The sequence below is a fragment of the Macrotis lagotis genome, chromosome 5, assembly GCF_037893015.1.
Source record: "Macrotis lagotis isolate mMagLag1 chromosome 5, bilby.v1.9.chrom.fasta, whole genome shotgun sequence".
Taxonomy (NCBI): Eukaryota; Metazoa; Chordata; class Mammalia; order Peramelemorphia; family Peramelidae; genus Macrotis; species Macrotis lagotis.
In genome coordinates, this window is record NC_133662.1 from 177645198 (window position 1) to 177671288 (window position 26091).

Here is a 26091-nt window from a genome sequence, read left to right on the forward strand (position 1 = left end):
TAAACAAATGTTTAAGATATATTTTTACCTAGGTCCAAAATAATCAATTCTATATAGTGGCCAGAGGGAAAGTGGTGACTTTCCAGTTCAACAAAATGCTTTATTCATTCCTACCATCAACTTCTGCCCAGCTGGCTATGGTAAAGTCAAGAATTCACCACTCTCTGCTTCCTAATATATTTTATTTAGCATTATTAGCAAAGAGATTAAAGTTAGAAGAATAATGATCAAAATTTAATCCGGGAAAATCCATTCTGTTATTTATTATTCTTTCTAGATCTCAAAGTGAAGAAAGCCTTTCTATTCCTCTGCCAAGAAAAAAACCATCAAATATCTCTTTAAAGGCCCAGATTCTATACAGTAAGCAATTGCCTATTTAATTCATAATCCTAGAGATTTTCCTGGAGGTTCTCTGAGGTTAAGCTCTCTGAGATTTGCCCAGTCATATACCTAGTGTATATCAAAAGTAAGATTTGAACCTAGGTCTTCTTGACTCTGACTCATCATGTCTGGTTATCTCCCATTATCCCTGCAAAATCACAATATTTTATTTCAAGAAGAAAAATTTTACTTTGATTTTAAAAAATCCTTATATATGTCTTATGGAATAAGTCAGAATTATAGAGAATAACTTATTCATTTAACTTGAACAACATACTGAACAGTTGAACTTTTTAAAAAAATATTTTTATGGAAATATATGTGGTAAAAGGTTCAAATAATGTCATAAAAGTGAGTAATCAAAATAACTTTAAGCAAGAGTCATGCATCTCTTTTATATATTTATCATATTCAATAAAAAAATAAATGACTAAATTTTTTAGGCTTCATCTCAGCAGAAAGTTTTTCAATATGAACTTATTTGTCTTTGATTACACAGCTCTGCTTAATAGATGGTATCACTCTAGAATTTTCTACTTATGTATTTATATTTTACTTATGTTTCTGTATAAATATGGAGAATGGGCAAAATCATGATGGGGAATACAGGCTAAAAAGATAGGTTGGAACAAGTTTGTGAAGACCTTTGAATACTAATGGTTGGGATATTTGATCTAACTGCATGACATGGCCAGATCTGCTCTTTAAGAAAAATCACTTTGATAGTTATGTGGAAATGGAATGGAGTGGGGAGATTTGAGGTGAGACACCTGAGTCAGGGACACCAATTTGCTTTTGCCACAATCACAAAATTGAGATGATCTGGGGATGGGAGGAGAAGGATGTTGGAATTTTCCTGATGGCATTTGCACAGCTGCTAAGTCAGTTGGGTCAGGGTTAAAAACTCTGCTGGGTCGGGGTTAAAGTGTAACTGCCCTTGAGAGGCCAATATTCAGAGAAGAAAGGGCTGAGATTGGGAGTTTACACAGTGGCAAGAGGGGGGTGCAGTATGGTTGTATTAGAGACGTCTACCAGGATAGGCTGCAAAAGAAAGTTACCTGTAGCCCATTGTTACATCCTCTGATCAGATGATGATGGGATCTCAAGAGACCAATGCCTACATTTTGGAAATGAATACTCTAGAGAATAAGGAATCAACCAGACCTGCTTTAGTTATTGTTCAGGCATTCAGTTGTGTTCAAGTCTTTGTAATCCCTTATTGGTGTTTTCTTGGCACAGATGCTTGCCATCTGCTGTTCCAGTGTATTAAGCAAACAGAGGATAAGTGATTTGCCCATTGTTAACAGCTACTGTCTGAGGTGGCATTTGAACTCATGTCTTCTGGAGGGCTCTCTATTAACTGAGTTATCTAGTTGACTTTGGTAGATCCCACTTTGGTACTCTAACTCTACATATTTGGTCCATTTGCATCATCTACAATGAACACCATGTTGCCAGTTCCAATTTATATAACTGATTTGGTTTGGAGGTTAACTCAAGTATCCTGATTACAGCAAGAAAACAGAGATAAGGAAAAAAACTTACTTGGGTTTATGAGGGCTATTATCACTCCATTTCTGACAATCAATGCCAGTTCTAGTCTTAGACCATGTCCCTCTATAGTTTTTTCCGTTTCCAGTCTTGCACTCTGAAAGGTACACTGAAAATAAACTCCTATCAGTCAAACAGTTTCATAATAGACAAATCTAATGAAGAAAATGACCCTCTCCCCACTTAATTACAAACTAATAGGTTTTCAAATAGCAGAGAGGAATGACATTTTAGATAGCTGCATCATTGCTGCTGCCAGACTCCTTGGAAAAAGAATTTCTATCATCTTCAGTGGCATTCAGTTAAACTGCCAAAGCAGATATGACTGCCATTTATCAATGATTATTTTTCATGAGGAAATCCTGGCTAGTCATGTTGAAGTGATTGTTCTACAAGGAAAAAAGCAAATCTTGAAAAAGGCTATATTCCAGCTCTTACTTTTGGTGCATCCTGAAGGAAGCCTCTTTGCATTTTTGCTATTTGCTATCTCTTCTGAACAATTACTTTTTGCACTCTAATCCCAGGACTCATCTTATGTTACTCATTTTGTCTTAAGTAATATATCTAAATGTTAGAATTTGGAAGAGTGGGTTCTATTTCATGCACAGTGAAACTTATGGGATCATTCGGATTTAAAAGGGACCTTAGAGAAAACTGATGCAAAGGAGGTGAAATAATCTGCTCACAGTTACATAAAGAAAAAAAGAGGCAGAATTGAGATTTCAACCTAAGACCTCTGCCTAATTCTCAATGAGTAAATTGGTGTTCAAATGGCATCAGTTTTGGTGTTAAGTTATATTTCAAGAGGAAGGGTCTGAATTGAAGCACGGATCTCTCTAATATATCATATGAAGCTCTAATATGGATATTAAATGGAAAATTGCCTGTTGTGGCAAGGTATAATTTAAACAAAATTAATTAACTAGGATATGATCTTTCACTTTTAATATAAAGCTAAATATCTACTGCATCACTGCAGAGTTTTCTAATCCTAAGCAACTGTTCTTTACTAGGACATCATTAATAGTGTTCAGTTTATCTTTTATCCTGAAAGTTATTTCTAAGACTGAATGTTCATTAGTACTTTAAAAAAACAGCATTTCTTCCAGTCATTGTGTATCTTCTAACTGAAACATTGTTAAGTACTCTTTCCTCCTATAGGAATCTGCTTTTCTGAGTAATTGCCAAACCATATAACAATGATATTTATTAAAGGTTTCTAAGAAACCTTAATAAATAAAATAAAAACTGTGAAAAATGAAAATGTGTATATTCAGAACTTAACACACCAATAAGAGGAAATTTAATTAAAGGTCTGAGAAAAATTGTATGTATTGCATAAAATAAAAAATGTATACTATTAAAGGATTTTTCTATAATATTGTCCAGAAGGACTAAAATCCCCCCCCCCTTTCCCTCTAGGCAGGTAGATAGGTAGATAGATAGAAAGATAGATGGATAGTTAATAGGTAAAGAGATAGATATACATATAGATAACACATATATACATGAATAGACACATTGCTAGATACATCCATATATAGATACCTTAATAGATACATCAGATAGATAATATATATATATACATAGAAACATATTTTCTCAATTGTGAAATTGTTTTACTTATATTTGCATGCACATATATGACTACAAATTCTGTAATACACATAAATATACACATGTACAAACTAGACAGCTGGCATTAGCATATACAAATATTTGTACTAACACATACAACATAATATGCATGCATGACACATTTATCTTTGTCATAGGTGTCCCATGGAATTCTGTCCTGGACCTTTTTTCTCTTCTCCTTCCTCTTCACTTGATGATTTTGCCAGCTCCCACAGACATAGACAAATACATTGATAAATACATACCTACCTAGATACATCAATGTATCAATAGATACATCAGATATTCTTCTTTTATAACATGATTAATATGGAAATATGTTTAACATAGTTTATTGATATATATATATATATATCTTAGATTATTCATTATCAAGTGAAGGGAGGGAGAAGGGAAAGAAGAGAGTGATAAAAATGTGGAATTCAATATCTTACCCAAAAATGATTGTTGAAAATTACTTTTGCATGGAATTGGAAAAAGAAATAAATAAATTTTTAAAAAATAGATACATCAGATAGTTTGATCAATAGATAGGCCCCCACATATATATACATACATAGATGAACACATAGATACATTGATAGATACATACATATATAGATACATTAATAGATATATCAAATAGATGATACATACACACATACATGCATATAGGATACACATAGAGACACAAAGATAGGAATATAGGTATATTATAGATAGATATACAAGCACTAGCCCAGGAAACTCATGTCCAATGATCTTTTAATAACCGTCATATTCTGAAAGTAGAAACCGAGAAGTTTAAGCCAGTCCCAGTTCAGTGCCCTTTTAGCTAACACATAAAGAACTTACCACTCCGGTCACTCTGTTACCAAAACAAAATAACCTCTTACTACTCCTCATCTCTTTGAGAAAGAAAAAAACATTAAAAAGTTGTACATGGGTCCCACTTAAGAAGGAGGGCGAACAAGAAGATATGCATACTTTTCTTTTCAAATAAAACCACATCTCTTCGTCTCACAATCAAGGAAGTCTTGCTATTTTCAGCCACAATCACACATTTCTGTTCTTTGTTGTAATATTCAAAGGACCTGCAGAAATGAATCAAAGATGGTTTTTTTTAACCTTAATTAATACAGACAAATTCTTATTCACAAACCTAATACATGCAAATATATCACATGCATATAAATGTGAACATACACACATATATAGATGTAAGTGAATAGATATACATTGTGAATATGCATTTATGTGTGTGCATGTGTACATATGTGCATATGTGTCTTGTATATACACATGTATAGATTGTATATGGATAACAGGAGATAAAGTTAAGAAATAGACTATGGAGAATCTTGATTGCAAAATTATATAAAGATCTATACATTTAAAAATTTGAAAATCTCTGTATACTGTGATAAATTGAGGGAACTCTAAGTCTATTGCCCTATATACATTTTAGGTAAAATTAAAAGTGAATCAGAATACTGCATTTCATTTTTATTTTTGTAACTCCAACACCTTGCATTGTGTCTTAAATAGCATTTATTAAATGCTTGTTTAATTGAACGAAAATCAAAAGGGGAAATTAGAGGTATTCTTTTAGTCATTAATTTTCTCCCTCTTTATATTCTTTATCTTTTTGGTTTCAAATTATTTTCTTATAACATATATTGATTGAAAACTATAGCTAATTAGTATCTATGGGTTTAACTTTATGGTGAAAAGAAAGTCCAGGGGTCAATTCCTCTGAATTAGTCATCTTTTCTTTTGCCTGTTATCTCAAACCACTTTTCAAAAAATGTTGCATGTAATTCTCCTAATCCTACATCTTTAATGACTGTCTTTAATAATTAGTTACATAACAAAAGTACCAAATCCTTTGCTGCTCAGTCAAGGCTCTCCATTTCATTTTTTTCTAACTTTATCTCCAGCTAGTCACATATACACATGTACATAAGTACACATCTTCTGCTTTATCCAAATGGACCTATTCCTTAATCCTCTCAGTATCTTTTTGCAGTCTCTGGACTTTTTTTTAATGGTCTTTCTTCTGCCTGGATCCACTACTTACCTATCCACTTATCTTAATTCTACATTTCCTTTAAGATCTACCTCTTCCAGAGGTTGCCCTAACTACCCTATCTCTCTCTATGGTCTCTTATTCCTCTGAACTTTTATTGTAGTATCAATCTAAAACCAAGAGGCATCATTATAATTAATAAGGATAAATGAAGTATTTCCACTATTATCAGGAGTAAAGCAAGAATGTCCATTAAAAACTACTTTGTTGCTATTTCAATCATATCTGATTCTTTGCAACTCCATTTGGTGTTTTCTTCGATAAAGATCCTGAAGTGGTTTGTCATTTCCTTTTCTAGCTCATTTTACAAGTTAAAACTGAGGGAAACTGAGTTTAGTGAATTTCCCAGAGTAAGTATCTGAGGCTAGATTTGAACTCAGGTCTTTCTGATTCTCAGTGCTCTATCCATTGCATCATTTAGTTGGCTCATTATAACCCCTACAATTTAATTTAATCCCTAGAAATGTTCTTTATAGCAATTAGGCAAGAAAGAGAAATTGAGGAAATAAGCCTAGGCAGAACAAACAAACATCACTTTTAGCAGATGATATAGTTTACTACTGGAATCCTACAAAACCAACTAAAAATTAATTGAAATGATAATCAGCAAAGTTGCAAAATATAAATATATCCACTAAAATCAACTCTGTCTCTGCATATAATCAATTAGATTCAGCACAATAAGACAAAAAGAAAAATTCCTTTTATAGTAACTACAAAGTACAAAATATTTAGGAGTCTAATAGGCAAGATATAGATAACTATGAACCTGTCTATATGGAAATGAAGACAAACGGCTACATTAATATTAATTGTTCATGAGTAGATTGAGCCAATAAAATAAAAATGGCAATAATGGCAATACTATCTAAAAATATAATTATTGATACCATCCCATTCAAAATAGAGTTAGGGAATGAAGAACAATATTCACTTGGACATACAAAAGGGAAATCTGGAGGAATCTCAAGGGAAATAATGGAGGGGAAAGTAGAAAGACAGGAGTCCAGTGGTGCCATATCTTATACTGTGCTACAAAGTTGTATTCATAAAAATGATTTGATACTAGTTAAGATATTGATCATTAGAATAAATTAGGTACTCAACACATTGAAGGAAATGAGCACAATAACCCAGTGGTGAATAAACCCAAAGACTCCCGCTGTTGAGAGTAAGAAGTCACTAATCAGTCAAAAACAGCTAGGAAAAAAAATGGATAGCAGACTAGTAGAAAATAGCACTCACCAATTTCCTATTTCCAAAAAAAAATACTGAGCATAGAAAAAATGAGTAACAAAAAAATTAAGAGAAATGATGAAGAAATTACCTTTTTTTTCTATTAGATCAGGTAGCAAGAATTACAAGGGTACTATTCTGCAAGTTCCCAGCAACTGACCTCATTCAGTCCCAAAGTACCCTATACCCACTTTACCTCCTGTCCAAATTGAAAGCTAGATAAACTTTGTCCTTTTGTTCTTTAGGGAATCTCTATCCCTACGGGTGGAGATTCCTTTCTGGAAAATTCAATAAACCCTCATTTGTTCCTAAATTTTTTTTTCAGTTTGGTTCTGGTTATGGTTCTGTTTCTAATTTCTTCTAGCAGTGACAGTTTTACCAACCCTAGACCCTAAGCATGTGAAATTAGATAGTCATGATCCCTGATAATTTTTAAACACAATGAAATGTGACATCGAAATGAAAGAGCACAAAGGACCAACAAAGACTTTCAACTTTGAACTAGCTTAGAAAGACAGGGTATGTTGCAATAAAAGATTAAATACATATTATGAAGTGGTCCAAAGAGTGGGGTTAGATAGAAAGATTTGTTCAGTCATTTTTCAGTTATCTCTGACTCTGGGACCAAATTTGGGGTTTTCTTGGCAAAGATACAGAAGTGATTTGTCATTTCCTTCTCCAGGTCATTTTATAGATGAGAAAATTGAGACAAACAGGGCTAAGTAACTTGCCCAGAGTCACACACTAGCAAATATATGAGGCCACATTTGAACTCAGGAAGATTAGTCACTTAGCCCTTTCTAACTCAGTTTCCTCATCTGTAAATAAGCTAACAAAGGACATGGCAAACTCTTCCAGTATCTTTGCCAAGAAAACCCCAAATGGGATCACAAAGAATCAGACACAACTGAAGATGACTGAACACAATCTTCTAGGAATGAGTTCTTAGGTAGAATAATCCTTCCAGAATACAGACATACAGTCTCTCATTGGACCCCTATTTGAAGTCTTTCCAGCCTGGTAGAGCTAGCAGAGCTTATGCTTCTTTAGCATATCCTTTAATAATTCAGGGACATCTACATGTTGAGGCACCGTAAGATCCCTCATATAGGGAGTATTATATTTGGAGTCAGAAGGACTGAATTCAAATGCTACTTAGCCTCTTTAGGTCTCAATCCTGCCCTCCATACTAAATGAAAGGACTAGATTAGATAGCTTCTGGATCTCTGATAGCTCTAAATCTGTGGTCTATAATCCCACTCAATTCATTGAACCAGTACTAATGTCTGATTATGGAAATTTTGACAGTAAGGTCAGCACAAATGATTTTATCCTACTCTGAACATGTCAGGTCCTGGGCTAGATAAGAAGGCTGGGAAGAACAAGGGACACAATATAATCAAAAAAGGATTGCACCTTCTAAAGGTGCAAAATAGTAAATTTAGAAGTAGAATATGACAAGCAAAACAACAGCAACAACCACCACAACCAAAACAATCCCAAAGGTATTTGCTTCCATATAAACTAAGTTAGGTCTATTTGCCACTTATGGAAAAGAAACTTAAAATAGTTTATCTGGTTTATTCAGATCTGCTACCTGGGCAGCTCTCTTGGATCCGATCTTTTACTCCCCCAACTCTCATCCCACTGTTTGACACTAGGATGTGGCCTTGCCCATTCAGATGAAAGTATTTGGCAGCTTTCCAGTCCCCCTTACTGCTCTTGCTGAGTTTCACCTTCCCTTCCCAGCCTTGTCCATTTGCATCCTTCTAGGGCTTCTTGGCTAACAAAGGGATTCACATCCCAGAGTGGGTCTGGTTTCATCTTCTAATTATCAACACTGTGTTTCACTTACTGAACAAGACAGTCTTCCTCCTAGAAGACATCCTGAATTGAAATGAAGCTCCAAACAGTGGCATCTCATAAATTGTGTGATTGTTTGTCAGAGATCCTGAAGGATGACTCATGATCTAAACTGGTACTCTGTGGTGAGTGCCAGGACACACTTGCACGTCCCAAACACTTTACTGATGTGTCATGGCTAGTGGAACTTCCCAATAATTTTAGCTTGAGCCCTATACTGACTAATGTTGTATCCACCTGTCTTTCTTTTCTCCTTCTTCCCTATTTATTATTTAATGAAGCAAACTTATTTCAGAAACCTACTACTCTCTCTCTCATATAGTTTGCTGTTCAGTCATCACATTCATGTCTAATTTTTCATGTCCCCATATGGGATTTTCTTGGCAAAGATATTGGAATAGTTTCCTGTTTGACAGATGATGAAATTGAGGCAAACAGAGTTAAACGACTTGACCAGAATCACACTGCTACTTTGTATCTGAAGACTTAATCTTCTAATAATACACTAATTTTGCTAATTTTGGCCAGTAGAAAAGGGAGTTTGCCCTCACCTTCTAAAGGTGCAAAATAGTAAATTTAGAAGCAGTATATTAAAAAAACTAGGAAACAACAATCTGTATAGCCTCATGTGAAGTTGTTAGTTTATGACAATTCTCTGTAATTAGAGCATTTATTATAATAATCAGTAGAAGTCAGAATGTACAACTGTTTATTGGTTCCCTAGGATGTGGTCATAAGATCACAGATTTAAAGCTGATAGGTATCTACTACTACTACTACTACCATTACCACCACCACCACCACTACTACTGCTACTACTACTACTTCTACTTCTACTACTTCTACTACTAGTATTACTACTTATACTACCAATCACCACTGCCACCACTACCACCACTGCCACCACCACTGCCACCACCATCCTTATTACTACTACTACTATTACTACTAACAATGATGATGATGATGATGATGATGATGATGAAAATATTGATAGAATAAGGGCTACTGTTTACATAGTGTTTATTATGTATCATGCATATATCAGTACAATTGTTACCTCATTTTAAAAATATTCATATAGTACCTACAATATTCAAAGCACTTTATAATCCTTATCTCATTTAATCTTCACAGAAACTCTAGGAGGTAGATTCTATTATTAGTCCCATTTTACTAATGAGGAAACTGAGGCAAGTTAATGTTTAGTGACTTGTCCAGGGTCACATAGTTTGTGTGTGACATTCATCTTCCTGAATTCAGATCTGACCTCAGACACTAGCTATATGACCCTGTTTGCCTCAGTTTCCTTATCTGTAAAACGATCTGAAAAAGGAATTGGCAAGGAACTCCATTATCTTTACCAAGAAAATTCCAAGTAGGGTCACAAAGAGTTGAACATGACAGAAAAGATGACTCAGCAACAACAGAATGTAGTCTTCTTGACTCCTGGCCCACACTCTATCCACTGGGCCACCATCTGATCATAGAACACTGAGGCCATCACATAGCTGGCAGTAGAACTGATATAAGAATATCTCACACTTGAACACAGTACTCTATCATAGCCCTGTGGAGCATTGAGTGAGTATATTAATATTCCTCTTTTATAAATGAAGGGACTGAGGTTGAAAAAGAAAATGACTTTTCTATGGTGACGTAGCTAGTGAATATCAGAGCAATGACATACATAAAGCCAAGTCTTTTGACTGTAAGCTTGGCATCCTTTCTACTTTACCATGATACCTCTCTAGTGTATACAATAAAAATGACTCATGGATGGTGGAATAATTTATAATGAATCAATTGGTATTATGTGTTGATTGAAATAAATTCTCTGCCAAAGACTTCATTAAACATTTTTAAAATGCCCGTTATGTTCCAGGCAATATAGGATCATAATCAGAGGTGGAAGGTATCTTGACAGCCATCTGGTCCTATTCCTCTAAGAATATACATATACATATATATATATATATATATATATATATATATATATACTTTTATATATATACTTATAGACACATACATATATATTCTTTTATATATATATAAAATTTAGATATATCTTTCATACAAGATAGATCTTGTATATCTAGCATACAAGAAATCCAGCCTCTGTCTGAATTCTTCCAAGAAATTCCAACCCTTAAAGCATCCTGTTCCCCCTTTAGACAGGTCTTTGAAATTTCCACCCACTATTCCTGTTCTGCCCTAATGTATAGAATACATCTGATCCCTCTTCCACATGAAAGACTTTCAAATACTTGAAGAGAGTAGTCTTGGCACTTTCTCCAAGATAGCTATGTCTAATACTTTGAACTAAGCCTCAGATGGCACAGGTTCAAGGTCCCTTTAGATTGTCCACCTTAAACTGTAAGCCCCAGAACTGAACACCATAGTCCATACAGAGGTTGACTAAAGCATGGTTCAGTTGGACTATAATTTCCCTATTCCTAGATTCAATGCCTGTTAACATAGCCCCAAACTCTGTTAACTTTTCTTATTACCACACAATGTGCAGATTCACATTGAACTTAAAGTCAATTATCCACCTCCCCAAAATACCCAGATCTTTGTCAGATTAATTTATATGAAAACATGCCTTATCTTCCTCCATCTTATACTTTTGAAATTGCTGCTTTATACCCAAGTGTAAGACTTAATGTTTATTTCTATTTGAGCCTGTTTGAGGTATCAAGACTTTTTTGAATCCTGTCTCATCTAGTTTTTTCATGTGTAAATATGAAAAGCATTCCATCGATGTCTTTGTTCAAGTCACTGATTAAAATGTTACATAACATAGGACATTTCCTGTTATATTGACCTTGAACCATTAACCCTACACTGTTTGAGTTCAATAAGTTCAGAATTGTTATAGATGAAAAGAACATAAACTAAAGTAAAAAAGAATATGAACAGGCAGTTTTCAGAAGAATAAATCAAAGCTATCTACAGCTATATGAAAAAAATTGCTCCAAATCTCTGTTGATTAGAGAAAAATGCAAATTAAAAGAACTCTGGGGTACCATCTTTTTTAAGCTATCAGAAATGACAAATGCTGGAGGGGAAGAGGGAATATAGAACGCTAATGAATTGTTGATGGAGTAGTGAACTGGTCCAACCATTCTGGAGAACAATTTGGAAATATGTCCAAAGGTCTATAAAACTGTGTAAACTCTTTAATCCGGCAAAATCACAGCAAGGTCTATACCACAAAGAGATCAAAGAAAAACAGAAAAGAACCTATATATATTGATTTTTATAGCAGCTTTTTTGTGATGGCAAAAACTTGGAAATTCGAGGGAATTTCCATTAGTTGGGTAATGTTACAAGGGATAGCAAAAGAGTGTGATGGAGTACTATTGTTCTATAAGAAGTAAGGAGGGTGGTTTCAGAAAAGCATGAAAAGATCTATATGAACTGATGCAAAGTAAAACAGAAGAACCAGAAGAACACTGTAGATAGTGAGAGCAATGTTGTAATGATGATCAGCTGTGAAATATTTAGCTACTCTGATCAATACAATGATCCAAGACAATTCCAAAGGACTCATGATGAAAAAATACTATTCACTTTCAGAGAATTGATGAACTCTGACTCCAAATTTAAGTATGATTTTCTCACTTTCTTCATTTTTCTTTTTTGTTTTTGCTACAAAACTAATATGAAAATGTTTTGCATGATTTTATATAAATAGTTGATATCATATTGCTTGCCTTCTCAATGAGTGGGGAAGGAGATAGGTGAAAGAGAATTTGGAACTCAAAACTTAAAAATAATGCTTAAAATAAGTAACAAATAAACAAACAAATGAAGGAAGCAAAAAAATAGATAGAATAGTGTGAACCAACCCAGTCTGCAATAGAAAGCAGACTAATAGGTTTATTAATTCCCAGTACATTAAAGATTGCCATTTTATACCAATGATCCATTCATCATCCCATAAGCTTGTTGGAGAGTATAAATGGCACCATGGTTATTAGAATCGGGAAATTTTTTTTACCAAATAGTAATAATACTTTGGCAAGATCTGCAACATGCCTATACTTCATCTTTAATTGAACATTATGGCTTAAGAAAGTTAATTCAGATGCATAGTATACAAACTACTCTTCTGTGCATTTGTTCTATACATCTATTCAATCTTGCCCATGGGCAGATAATTAAAATAATCTATGACATTGATATAGAGCTTTAAGATTGACAGAATATATGTATACAGCATTCTCTCCTTTAAATATCACAACAATCTTCTATTTTATGGAGGTAAAGGGACTTGCCCAAGCTCACACTGCTAGTAAGTGTTTGAATTTGAACACAAGTCTTACAGATACCAAGTTCAGGAATCTATATTCTAGCTTTTCATTGGCTTACTGAGTAAAGTACCAGCAGTCAAGAAGACCTGAGTTCAAATTTTACCTCACAGACTCCTGTGTGATCCTGACCAAGTGCTTTAATTTCCTTTTTGTTTTGCATTTGAAAAAATGTCACAGATAATAAGTAACAGACTCTGATGCCATATCTTTTATCTCTCAAGTTCAGTGAGAAAGTATTGTTGGAATTATTAATACTTTTTATATGCCAGTTGTTTCAAAAGAAGCTTTTGGAAAAAATATTTAGAAAGGATTTTATTACATTGAGACATCCCAGCTTGTTAATAAAACACATGTAATTAGCATCTTAGGACAGAGGAGATCAAATAGTTTTCAATTGAAATACAGCCAGTTCTTTCTGATTTATCATAAACTTGGACTGAATCTGTCAGTAAGCTCAGAGTGTCCATCATGCCATTTTCCAATCTGACCTTGAAGAACTGGAAAGCACATAGAACATTATTTAGAAGCAGAGCATGAATATTTTCTGGAAGCACTTGTTTCAGAAGCTGGCAGTAAGATCACCTTTGAGAGAATGAAGAATATTAAACTGAAAGAGTCCTTAGCTTCTTAGTTCAACTCTCCCATTTTACAGAAAGGGAAAACTGAGGCTTTGGGAAGGAAAATGTCATATATGCAGTGAGTCAGTAGCAGAACCTGAATTAATTCCTGGGTTCTCCTTACTCCCAGTCCTGAACTCATGAACAACTTCTCTAAAATCACAGAAACCATACGTAGATTATCTAAATTTGGTCATCAGTTCGATTTTTGGGGAATGAACTAAACCAGATCTGGAATTAATTTTATAATGCAGATGGTGCTATTTCCCAAGCTGTCACTGAAACTATAAGCTCTTTAAAGGCAGTTACTATTTGATTTCCCCCTTTGTATCCTTAATGCCTAGCATTGTGTCTTGTATATAGTAGGCACTTAATAAATGCTCATTGGTGATGATGGTGAAGTGTGACCTTGACTTCTGGAGTATTATTCAGAAATTAGACACAGAGCATCATAGTCACTAAAACTCTGTGGACTCTCTTCCTCTCTCCTTGCTGAGAGGGGAAGGAGACAGCTCTCATCTCTCCATTTTAAGTTTTTCTAGCTTCTGTTTGTTTTTTCCCCTTCTTTCTCCCTCTCCACACTACAAATAGCAGCCAGAGTGACTATGTTCTTTCTCTCTTTGTTCGGACTCCCAGACTAGATAACCAACAGTAGATGACAGCTCTAGCTCAATGTCACTGATGGACCACTGCTAGTCCTCTCTATCAACACATGACTTAGAAACAGTTAAACCTGACATCTGGACATTTTCTTTTTGAATGAGACAGTACAATAGACATATACCTGCTTGGGTGTTCAGGGCTCAATCTTTAAAAATAGACTCCCTATATAGAGGCTGTTTTGGTAAATTAGCCTATTTGCCTATTATGGTGAGGTAAAATTTGCCTGGAACATGTATTCTGGGTGTGGGGGAAGAGGAGAGAGAGAGAGAGGGGGGGGGGGGATAGAGAGACAGGGAGGGAAAGAAGATAGAGGAAAAGAGAGCCAGAGAGAAAAGATGATGAAACAAGGAGAAAGAATAGAAGAAAAAAGAGGAGAGGAGAGAAGGGGAGGGGAGGGAAAGAGAGAGGAAAGGGGAGGAGAGAAGGAGGGTAGAGGAAGGGAGGGGAGAAGAGAGGGGAGGAAAAAGAAAAGGGAAGATAAGGAAAGGGAAGGGAAGAAGGGAAGGGCAGGGATCTATTGATATACATTTTTAGAGTAACTTTCATAAAAGCAGTTTTCAATCCAATTCCTCATTCTGTTGCCATGCCACTAAGTAGTCACAGCCATAGCTCCTAGGAAGTAAGCCAATGCAGATACTATCAAGATGTTTCTTAGAGATTAATTCACACATTTAGGTCAAATATTCATTGAGTAATTTAGATGTATCTTGGTGCTATAAGAATATTTTGGTTCTGGTTCTGAGCCCAAGATTTCATCAGTGTGGCAGGAACTTCTATTAAAGAAATACCCTCCAGGGACACAGGTTGACAGTGTATTCATAATTTATAATATCAGATGCTTACTTGACCTTTTACTTAGAATATGTCATATGCATTTAGGATGTGCGGAAACAGGGTTTAACCTATCCACTCTGCTACATTGCTTTCCAAATTCTGGGTCTCAGCAGTTTATAATCCACTAATACCCTAATACAATGTAGAATGTGATAAATACCAGAGGGAGATACAAAGAACTATTTAAATTTAGCAGAAGAAAAATTAGTGAAAAACAGGCTTGGTAATAGAGGCAGAGAACAAGTCCTAGAGGTTCTTGAGGACTCCTGCTAAGAAGTTTGGACTTAATTCTGTAGGCAATGGGAAGCTATAAAAGTTACAAACATATTCATGTTCAACAATAATGTACCACTCTTAGTAATGTTCTAGAGTGAATATTAGTTAATATACACTGAGCCTCAGGGAAATTTGAAAGGCTAATGCTATTTGCATACACTCAGCTATGCAGCACCATATTCTTTTTTCTTGTTAAATCCACATCATGCTGATAAACAAATCCTTACTTTCACTATCAGACAATGATGAATGAACCATGTGCAAACTGACTCTGAGAGAGGGGATCTTTAGTTTTTTGGGGTATGTGTTTTTCCCCTCAACTTCAGATCTAAAAAAACTTTCCTATAACTTGTTTCCCAAAGAGACTTTTCAGGAGAGCCAGGGCCATACATGATAAAGAAATGATGGAACCTTATTTGGAGTGTCAAGTAGAAAAATGACTGTGATACAGTCCATTGGGAGGATTTTAATAGTGGAAGATAGAAATCCTGAAGATAAATATATAAAGAATTTTTAAAAACTGGATAATTCCTGTTCTACATTTATTAGTAAAGAAAAATAGAATGTCTTTAAATCATTTTTCTGTAAATAGAGGTTACCTTTTTGCAGTGCTAAAAAAATTCTTGCTTTGTCCAGCAAATAGTGTCTCAACCATCAGAATACATTTACAGTTGGAGCACAAGTGAACTTACCTGCAGACGAATTCAGTTTCCCCTTCACATTTTGCTTCGCATTCTTCTATGCTACTTGCCACAAATTCATTCTTTTGCAAACTAACAAGCGAAGCTCCTTCTGTTTTTTCATATTTCTCTAGAGACTGTCCTTGTCCTAAAGAGGGAAGAAAAGAAAAAAACATTCAGAGGAAGGATAAATACCAGTCACTTACTACCATCAATATTTTGGAATTCAGAGGAGGGAAAAGTAAATTGAGGCTAAAGTAGGAGTCCTGAATAAGGTTTCTTGCTAAGGAATTTGACTGTCATTCCTTAAGCAATGAGAAGCCATTGAAACTAAATATTATGCTTAATATTAATCCTCTCCCAAAAAAAAATCTCATCATGAAGAAATTTTTTGAATGAAGTGGTTCTTCTAATAAATTGTAAATATTTGGTAAGGCAGCATGCTGTGTTTGAGGCCAAATTTGAACTCAGAAAGATAAGATTTCCTGATTCACAGTTCTAACCACTGTACCACCTAGCTGACTATCAGACTTACCTTATTATTTATCTATATTATCTGTTCTAGAAATATATATATATATATATGACAGTCTTAATAAGGTATTTATCTGATTGCATTTTGAAATCTGGACAACAGATTTTTTTCATACACTCACTCTTTTCTCTGTAGATTTATAGACCAGACTCCTTTGAATGAATACAGATCTCTTCCAGGAGATGCTGTCATATCTTGGGACTTGATGCAATTAACACAGTCAGGATAATATAGAACAATGGTGTCAAACTCAAATAGAAAGCAAACCTTCTGATCACATGTTGACTTAAAAGCCCACAAATTTATATAATTTATAATGAACTCTATTTTTATTTATTTTGTTGAACGTTTCCCAGTTACATTTTTATATGGTTTGGCTGCTCTCCAGTGGTCAGGTGCAGCTTAGTTTCTGACACCTCTGATCTAGAGGGCCTCCCCATATACAACAATCAGGATTCTGGGGGGCCTAACCTCCATGACTGAAGGTTTTAATCTCATCTGAGTTTTATTATAACATTGAAAAGTCATTTTTCTTGTTATGTCATCAAAGGCATCCTCAATGATATTGATATATGTGTAGTAGAGATTTAATTGAACTATTGGAACCAATCAGTGAGTGTGTGTCTGGAGCTCCCATGGATACTTCTGAGGACTCTCAGTACATGATGACTCAGTGATTGGATATTCTGAGAAAGATGAATTTCATAACTGCTTCTGGTCATGTGGGACCCAGCATTGAATGTACTCGTTACTTCAAGATGAAGCAAAAAAAAAAAACAAACTTGAATAATCCTTTGTTTCTTCTTTATCTTGTTACAACAACAGAAGACTAAAATGTTGTATTAATTTTTTAAAAAGAAAATTTCTGACTGGCCATACAGGTGGCATCAACATTTATACAAGGAGTGGGGGATAAGCTGGCCTTTCCTCATCTGCTTTTACATGGTATCTGGACTTCTAGATCCTTTTTTCCTTTGTGTTTCCTTTTTTGAACATCAGTATCAAGTGGGGGGTGGCTAGGTGGCACAGTGGATAGAGCACCAGTCCTGGAGTCAGGAGGACCTGAGTTCAAATCCGACCTCAGACACTTAATAATGACCTAGCTGTGTGGCCTTGGGCAAGTCACTTAACCCCAATGCCTTGCAAAAACCTAAAAAAAAAATATCAAGTGGACATGTCCAGGCTTGGTGGCGCCCTTACGGGTTTGAAAGTTCTTGTTGTCGTGCAACCTTCATTCTGAAAGAGGGTCAATGATATCATGGCTGGTGTCTTGACTTGGGAGTGAACCGGATTTAAGTAAGGCAAAGTTGAACAATGTTTGAGCCTCACTCTCTCTTCCTGAGTCATCAAAGTCCAGTGGAAGGACAAAAATCAAAACGACTGACTAAGGCCCAGGATTTAGTGGATGACTTTAGCCTCACGGATGCCTAACCAAGCTTTCAGAGCTCCACAGAACCTAATCCAACTGCCCTCATGACTCTTGGAACAAATTGTTCTTATCCAATCAAAAAGGCTTTCCATAATTATCCCTTCATTTTACAAATAAGGAAATGTAGGCCAAGGAAATTATGTGTTTGCTCAAGCTCACATAAATAGAAAGCATCAGAGGAGGAAGTCAAACTTCTGACTGTAAAGACACTGCTGCTGCTTCCACTGGACAAAGCAGCTTCCTTCACTTATGATCTCTTAGATGCCCTCCACCAATGGTTTGAGACCTGCCATTACTCTCAACCTGGTTTAACTCATCTGATTAGATGGTCTACTGGGGTGTGATCACTGCAAATGCTTCTTAAAGACGCTAATGCTAAGGGGAGCTTCTTAACAAGAGAAGATGATCACCAACAAGAGGAAGAGATCAATATGGTGAAAATATAGACTTGGAGGAATACAGAGTTGTTATTTGTCCTTCATTTTTTTTTTTTGTTCATTTTCGCAAGGTAATGGGGTTAAGTGGCTTGCCCAAGACCACACAGCTAGGTAATTAAGTGTCTAAGGTTGGATTTGAACTCAGGTATTTCTGACTCCAGGGCTGGTGCTCTATCCACTGCGCCACCTAGCTGCCCTGTTTGTCCTTCATTTTTGAAGAGGTCCAATGAGAGCCAAGATGAAATCTAAAATATCTTATCAGTATCAGGATCTGCAAACTGCTGTATGTTTGATGATATCTATCAGTCTCCTAGAAGACTGTAACAATTATAAGTTACTGGATCCTATTTTAAGTCATTCTATCAGTGCTCACTGTGTCTTTCAAGTTCAGCATTCTTCTCTGAGTAAGAATAAAATACCTGTCCCAAACCTAATATGCAGTTTACACTGTACGTTTCACTGGAGTGTACTGCCCTTTGGGCAGACTCAGACATAGGCTTTAAATAATTTGTCCCCAGAAAACTAGGATGGAAAATTTAATGAGCTGAAAAGTATGAAAATTAGAAGCCAAGGTCACCATTAGAGTAGAAGTTCTTAAACTGGAGTCTGTGAACTTGTAATAGCTTGCCAACTGTATTTCAATATAATTGATTTCCTTTGTAGTCCTAAACATTTTACTTTACACAATGAAAAACATTATTCTAAAAAAGGGTCCATAGACTATTAGAGTCATCACACACACACACACACACACACACACACACACACACACACACACACACATATAAATGATTTAAGAATCTCTTCATTCCAGTCCATTCTAGTCCAAGACTGAACTCAGTGCAGCAATTACTTTATGACACTTGACAAAGAATTTGAATATTTACTTAAGTATGTGCATGTTTTTGTAGCCTCAACAGCTATCATTAAGTACTTTCTGGAGGTGAGGGAGTGTTGATAAACATTTTAGATGCTATGGTACAGTTAGTAACAATTCACAGAATCTCAGAGTTGGAGGGCACCTAAAAAGATCATAGGTGAAGGAAGCTGCTTTGTCCAGTGGAAGCAGCAGCAGTGACTTTACAGTCAAAAAGATTGACTTCCTCCTCTGATGCTTTCAATTTATGTGAGCTTGAGCAAATACATAATTTCCTTGGCCTACGTTTGCTTACTTGTAAAATGAAGGAATAATGCAGGATGACCTCAGAGGTCCCTTAAAGAACTAGATCCATAATCCTCTTATCAAAAATTACTGATATAAAATACACCTGCAAAAAAAAAGCTTTTGCTTGAAAGAGGAAGCCACTACATCCCAAGACAACTTGCACTTTGGGATAACAAACCAGTAGTGAGTATTTACTTAACTCAACCTCAACTGACTTCTTTGTAGCTTCCAATTATCATTGCTAGTTTTGCCTCCTGGGACTAAATTTAAAAAAAAAGTGTAAGCACTCCCCCACCTTCTCTTCTCCAAACCAGATATTTCAGGTTTTTCAATAGATCTCATATGGGGACTTCCCCCACACTGGAAATTTTTCAAGCAAAAGGTAAAAGGTCATGAGTATGTTGTAACTGAAGTCCTTACTCAGGATAATTGGTGTTGTTCAGTCACATCCAACTCTTAGTGATGTCATTGGGTTTTCTTGGCAAAGATTTTGGAATAGTTTGCCATTTTCTTCTCCAGTCCATTTTCCAGATGAGGAAACTGAGGCAAACAGGGTTAAGTGACTTGTTCAGGGTCATGCAACCAATAAGTGTACCAGGGTAGATTTGAACTCAACTTTTCCTAACTTCAGGACCACAGCTCTATCCATTGCTTCACCTGGCTGTCCTGATGTTCAGGATGTACTAGAAAACTTCTAGCTTCCTCCCAACTCTTAGATTCTGTGATAAATCTGAGAACCTTCTTTGTCATGTTTGGTCTCCTTAGAATGCTCCTCCTTTGATCCTGTAAATATCACACAATAGCAGCCTTTTATACTAGCCTTTCATGGTGCAAGAATAGTTCTGTGTTCCCAGAACCATTTTGATGCTACCTGTGTGGTCTCAGAGGTTTTTGTAGACATCCCACACTTCCCCAATCGCTGGATCCAAGAGCCTTACTCTTCAATATGGAATTTGAGGTGCATATTAAATTCAATAATTAACTATCTACAATAATTTAATAAGTACCTATTCAAAGACTAAAGTAAAAGTGCCTAACCTTAGTGAGAGATTGCTACCTTCTAGAAACATTTAGATCTACAGATACCACAAAGTCATATCAATCTTAGAATATGACAATCCCTAACATGTGTCCTAAAACACAATTTTTGAGGAGTTAGCACCCCATCATGACTGTTAATCCATTCAATTCAGTTTTCAAAAGCTCTATTCAACCCCTTCCATGTGTCAAGCCAAGAGGAAAAAACCCTTCCCCAGCCTTTTAATACCTTTACCTATCTAAAGAACTTAGTGTCAATCCTCTCAATCCTTATTATAGGTTAAATAATATTCATTCTAAATAGATAAGTTTAAACCATGTAAGGTTTAAATGTTTTTATTAACAATTTTCCTAAGATAAATGTTATCCATCCATTCCTTCATCTCACTCTCTACATTTTAAACTTACTCCAACGTTCTATTTTTTTCTCCCAGAAAGATCTGCCTATCCATAGGGAAGCATGAAATTAACTGTTGTCTCTGAGCTACATTCAGAAGATAGAGGATCTCCTAGGTTGAACCTTACTGAGACATTCTCTTTCTCTTCCAAGAGTTAGTGAGTATGTTGTGGACAGGATGGGGATGGGTGGGAGAGAAGGAGAATCTCCCCATTGGTTACTGAGGTTTGGAAAGAAAAAAAAAGAAAGCTGACTTGGCAGATTGATGCTGCCTATGAAACCTCAGAGGTTTGTGTAGAAACCCTACCTCTTCACAGTTCCTGTAAGTTCTAAGGTAAGAGAACTCAAGAGCATTTCTCCTAAGCTTAGACTAAAGCAAAACAAATGGGGATCTTAAGAACCCATTAATTACCCTTCTATTTTCATCCCACCCTTACCATCAAGGTATAACTCCTTCCATCATTTCCTGATTTTAACCTTCTTTGGTTACGTTTACTCTTTGTTTTGCCTCTGTCATTAAACTATTTAATTTCTTTCCAGTTTCCCCCCAATCCAAGTTTCTTTGGAGATAGCTAGTAGGACTGGTCTATTCTGGAATCTCTAATCTGTTGATGAGTCATACTTCACCTTAACCCATCTTTCACTAGGTTTTAATATGCAATTTCAAATAATGGTTCTATGGTAGACAAAGGGAGAGAAGAGTAGCTAGCGTATGCCTTTCTAGAATTTAGAATTAAAGGTGACCTCAGATTATCTCATCTTGAACTTGAACTTTCCCCCCCACCCAAATAAGTAGCCACCCAACCTCTACCTGAATACATAATTTTTCATTCTTCTTAATTTGAGACACCCCCAAAAATGAATGACCTAATGGATGGCTGATCATATATGAATCTTGAGATAAGATCTTATGATTTTGATAAAAGTTATTACCTCTAGGATCACATAACCTCTATTGTTTGACATAGAGAAGTTTTTCCAACCTGATCTCTTCCTTTTTGTCCATTCTTCTTTACCTAGTAATCTCCTCCATGTACTCATGGTCCTTCAATAATAGTTTACTTGCTGATTGTCCCATCTAATGTTCCATCTTGGATCCTTTACACTGGCTATCACATACACTTGGAATACTCTCCCTCCTAACCTTTGAATTTTAGAATTCTGGCTGCCTTTTAGGACTCAACTTCATCACTACTTCCTGTAGGAGATTTTTTCCCCAACCTTCCTCTCCATTTTTTCATCTGCTCTTTAGTTATCTTCTAAGTACAACGTTGTGTATGTCTCTCTAATTAGAATATAACTTCTTGGAGGGCTGGGGTTGTATAATATTTTTTGTCTCTCCAGAACTTAGTATAATGTCAATCATATGTAAGTAGCTTAATTGATTGATTTAATTGTAGAAAGTTTAAAGAATAGAAACCAGGAGGGAGGGGATTTCAGGGAAACCTGGAGGGATTTGCATGAACTGATGCTGAGTGAGATGAGCAAAACCAGAAAAACACTGTATACCCTAACAGCAACATGGGAATGATGTTCAACCTTGAAGGACTTGCTCATTCCATCAGCGCAACAATTGGGAACAATTTTTGGCTGTCTGCAAAGGAGAGTACCATCTGTATCCAGATAAGGAGCTGTGGAGTTTGAACAAAGTACAAGGACTATTCCCTTTAATTCGGGGAAAAAAAACCAGTTGTCTTATTGTTTGATCTGGTTACCTCTGAGAATTCTGTTCTCTTTAAGGATATGATTTCTCTCTCATCACACCCATTTGGATCAAGGTACAACATGGAAACAAAGTAAAGACTGATGGAGTGCTATCTGTGGGGTGGGGGTGGGGGTGGGGGGAGGGAAGCAAGATTGGGGGAAAATTGTAAAACTCAAATAATAGCTTTAATAAAATTTAAAAAAAGAAAGTTTAAAGAAAACATAAGCTTTCAAACCTAGCATCTACATTGCATTCCAGACTAAACTCTCAAGTCCTAGAATTTTAAGAAATGAATTCAGACTTTGTGAGGTTCTAGGGGCAGCTTGGTGCTGCAATGGATAGATTGGTGGATAGAGAACCTACTCTGGGGTCAGGAGGAATTGAATTCAAATCCAGCCTCATATACTTAATACTTACTTAGCTGTATGATCTTGGGTAAGTCACCCATTGCCTTCCAAAAAGCAAAAAAAAAAAAAAAAAAAAGTTGTATGAAGTTCCTAAGGAGTCAAATAGGCAACAGGCCTAAAATCAATACACAAGGAGAGATGGAATTTGTTTTCACTTTTGTATTGGAATATACAATCTAATACACCCTGGGAAGATACCACAAAAGAACCAGTGTAAGAATTTATATTCCAGAGAAATAGGAATTAGCTCTAGAATCTTTTATTCTTTTGAATTTTTAGAGTTGACTTTGACCCTTCCCAAGTGACACCATTTGTTCAACTTGTCTATTTTCTTGCTTTCTCAAAGTTATTGTATTTTAGAAGGAACTTGAATTTATGGGACAGCATAATTTATGACTGTCTATTTTAAAAGCAAAAATGATTTTACAGAGTAAACCCAAACTAATAATATATTATTACTGAAATAAGTGAATTGTAAAAAATAGATCATAGGGGTTTATGGATTTTTTTATTTTTGCAAAATAGTTGTACATCAGTTAAATGCAGATGTAAAAATGTTCATTCCAGTCCATTTGGAAGGACTATTTCAGTGCTCTAAAATAATAATAAAGTAAAAAATAAAAAAAAGATTTTAAATTTAAAAAAACTTTTAAAAGAAAGATTAAAATGAAGATAAATTCTAATATTTAAAATGATGTACCTTTAAAAAAGTTTTTCCCTTTAGATTAAAGCAAGCAATATACAAATAAATAATATATAATATATATTTAATATTATGTCTATGTATACATATATATGCAATGAGATGTGAATATTTCTCCCTAGTTTTCTAATATGTGTTTGGATTACTGAAAGAAACCTTCATTTCTCATAAATAGCTATTTGCTTATTCCTTATCTCTTTATTTTTCTTTCTTCTAGACAATTAGCAAAATAAATGTGCTTGATTATAGTTTTTGAAAAATCATTTTATAAAGTTTTCTAACTTCTCATTTATATCACCCTAGGGTATTTAAAAATAAGATCTTATGATTTTGATAAAAGCTATTACCCCTAGTATCAGATAAATTCTACTGTTCGACATTTTGAAATTTTCACAACTTGATCCCTTCCTATCTGTCCACTCTTCTTGACCTAATGATCTCCTCCACATACTCATCGTCCTGCAATAATAATTTACTTGCTGGTTGTTCCATCCAATGTTCCATCCTTGATCTTTTATACTGGCTATCTAATATACTTGGAATACATTTTTTAATTTATGAAATGCTGTGAGAAATTAAATTTTACAGAAGACTGAAAAAGTTTGCCCAAGCAAATCCCTATCTTTATGTCTGTTTCTTTCTGAATTTTTTCTAATATACTTTTTTAGGAATGCTCATGAAATGTGAAGCAAGGAAACAAAAATTATTCTAACAGTTGAACAAGATTATAACAAGTACTAAAATGGAAAATTCTAAAGAAACCTATCAGAAAAAAAAAACTCTCAGGCAGGGGAGCATTTAATCAATATACTTTTTACATCTTCCTAACTGAATATCCAGTTACACACACACACACACACACACACACACACACACACACACACACACAAACACACACACACATAATTAGGTCTCTTTGAGGTACTCTATAACTATTTCTAGAGTCCTAATTTAATTTTAAAGAATAGACTATAATGCTCAACATGGTATTTTGTCACTTTATATGTCTTAAAGTCGCACCTTTTGTGAAAAGTCATAATTTAAGTAAATTAAGAATCATAATAATGGAATCTATTTACTGATCACTTTGCCAAACCTTTCTTGCAATGCCAATTGACTGGTTTGATTATTTTAATGTTCCTTTTTAAGTACTAGGAAAACATTTCATTTTCCTCTCTCTACTGTACTTATCTCCAGTATTCTGAAAATATTCATGGGAAAATTGCTATCATCACTGATAAATTTTTTAGTTTTCTACAACCTTTTGGCCTGACAATTCACTAGATCAAATGCTGAAAGAACCAATTTATACATAAAATCATTTCAAGAATCACTTATTTTAAGTCAAACTAGAAGAGTATTCAAAGGTATTTTTGAGTCTTAATTGTTCAAGTTCTTTCAATCTGCTTACTCTTTCCTAGAAAAAAAAATTGAAATTACAAAAAAAGGAAAAATTAGGTACTCTTAAAATTATACATTCCATTAAAGTAAATATTTTTCAAAGTCTTACCTGATTTAAGAAATAAAAGAAAGAGAAATACTACTTTCCCATATTCCATTTTGGGGTTGGCTTGGCAAGGTCCAGAAGGCTGTGTGTCCCCAAAGCCCCAAGCTTTATTGACTCTTACAAGAGAAAAGGACCATCAACAAACAAAACAGTCAAATTAAGTTAATTATTCTCCCAGAGACCCTTGCCATTCTGCTCCAAGTGTTCAAACATTACCTTTCATGAAAGATCTTACAAAATGTTTGATGCCAGTATTTGCTTTAGATGCTAGGAAGTGATGAAAGTAGTCCTCCTCCCCATGTCCCATTATCATTGCCTTTTTCCAAATGGCTGCCCCCCATCTCTTTTTCTCCACATATAATCCATATGCTTGTTTTCTTCCTCTTTTCCTTTTCTAGTTCATTAAAAGAGAGAAAAACACTGACTCTGAAATGTCTAGTCCTTCTGTTACTAAGTTTAAGCTTGACACATTCTCACTAAATTTCCCAAGTCCAACCAAACAATGAGAATTACTCCAACTCAAAACTGTTATTTTGTAGTTTGATGAATACCTACTAATATGCAAGAAATAGTTTGGACCTAGACTTCCACTGTTAAGGATCAATGATTTCATTCATGTAGGTATGCCTACTTTAAATTCAA

The 26091-nt window shown here is 35.1% G+C and overlaps 1 protein-coding gene across 1 annotated transcript in view; it reads right to left on the reverse strand.

The window, feature by feature from the left end:
* PLG (plasminogen) overlaps window positions 1-25562 on the reverse strand; it is a 69575-nt gene extending 44013 nt beyond the window's left edge. Inside the window, exons 1-4 of the mRNA XM_074187974.1 lie at window positions 25453-25562; window positions 16139-16274; window positions 4537-4643; window positions 1927-2041 (exon numbers count right to left, since the gene is read on the reverse strand). Coding sequence (XP_074044075.1) covers window positions 1927-2041; window positions 4537-4643; window positions 16139-16274; window positions 25453-25501 — 407 coding nt within the window. The 5' untranslated portion in view covers window positions 25502-25562. The remainder of the gene's footprint in view (window positions 1-1926; window positions 2042-4536; window positions 4644-16138; window positions 16275-25452) is intronic.
* Window positions 25563-26091: the final 529 nt, after the last annotated feature.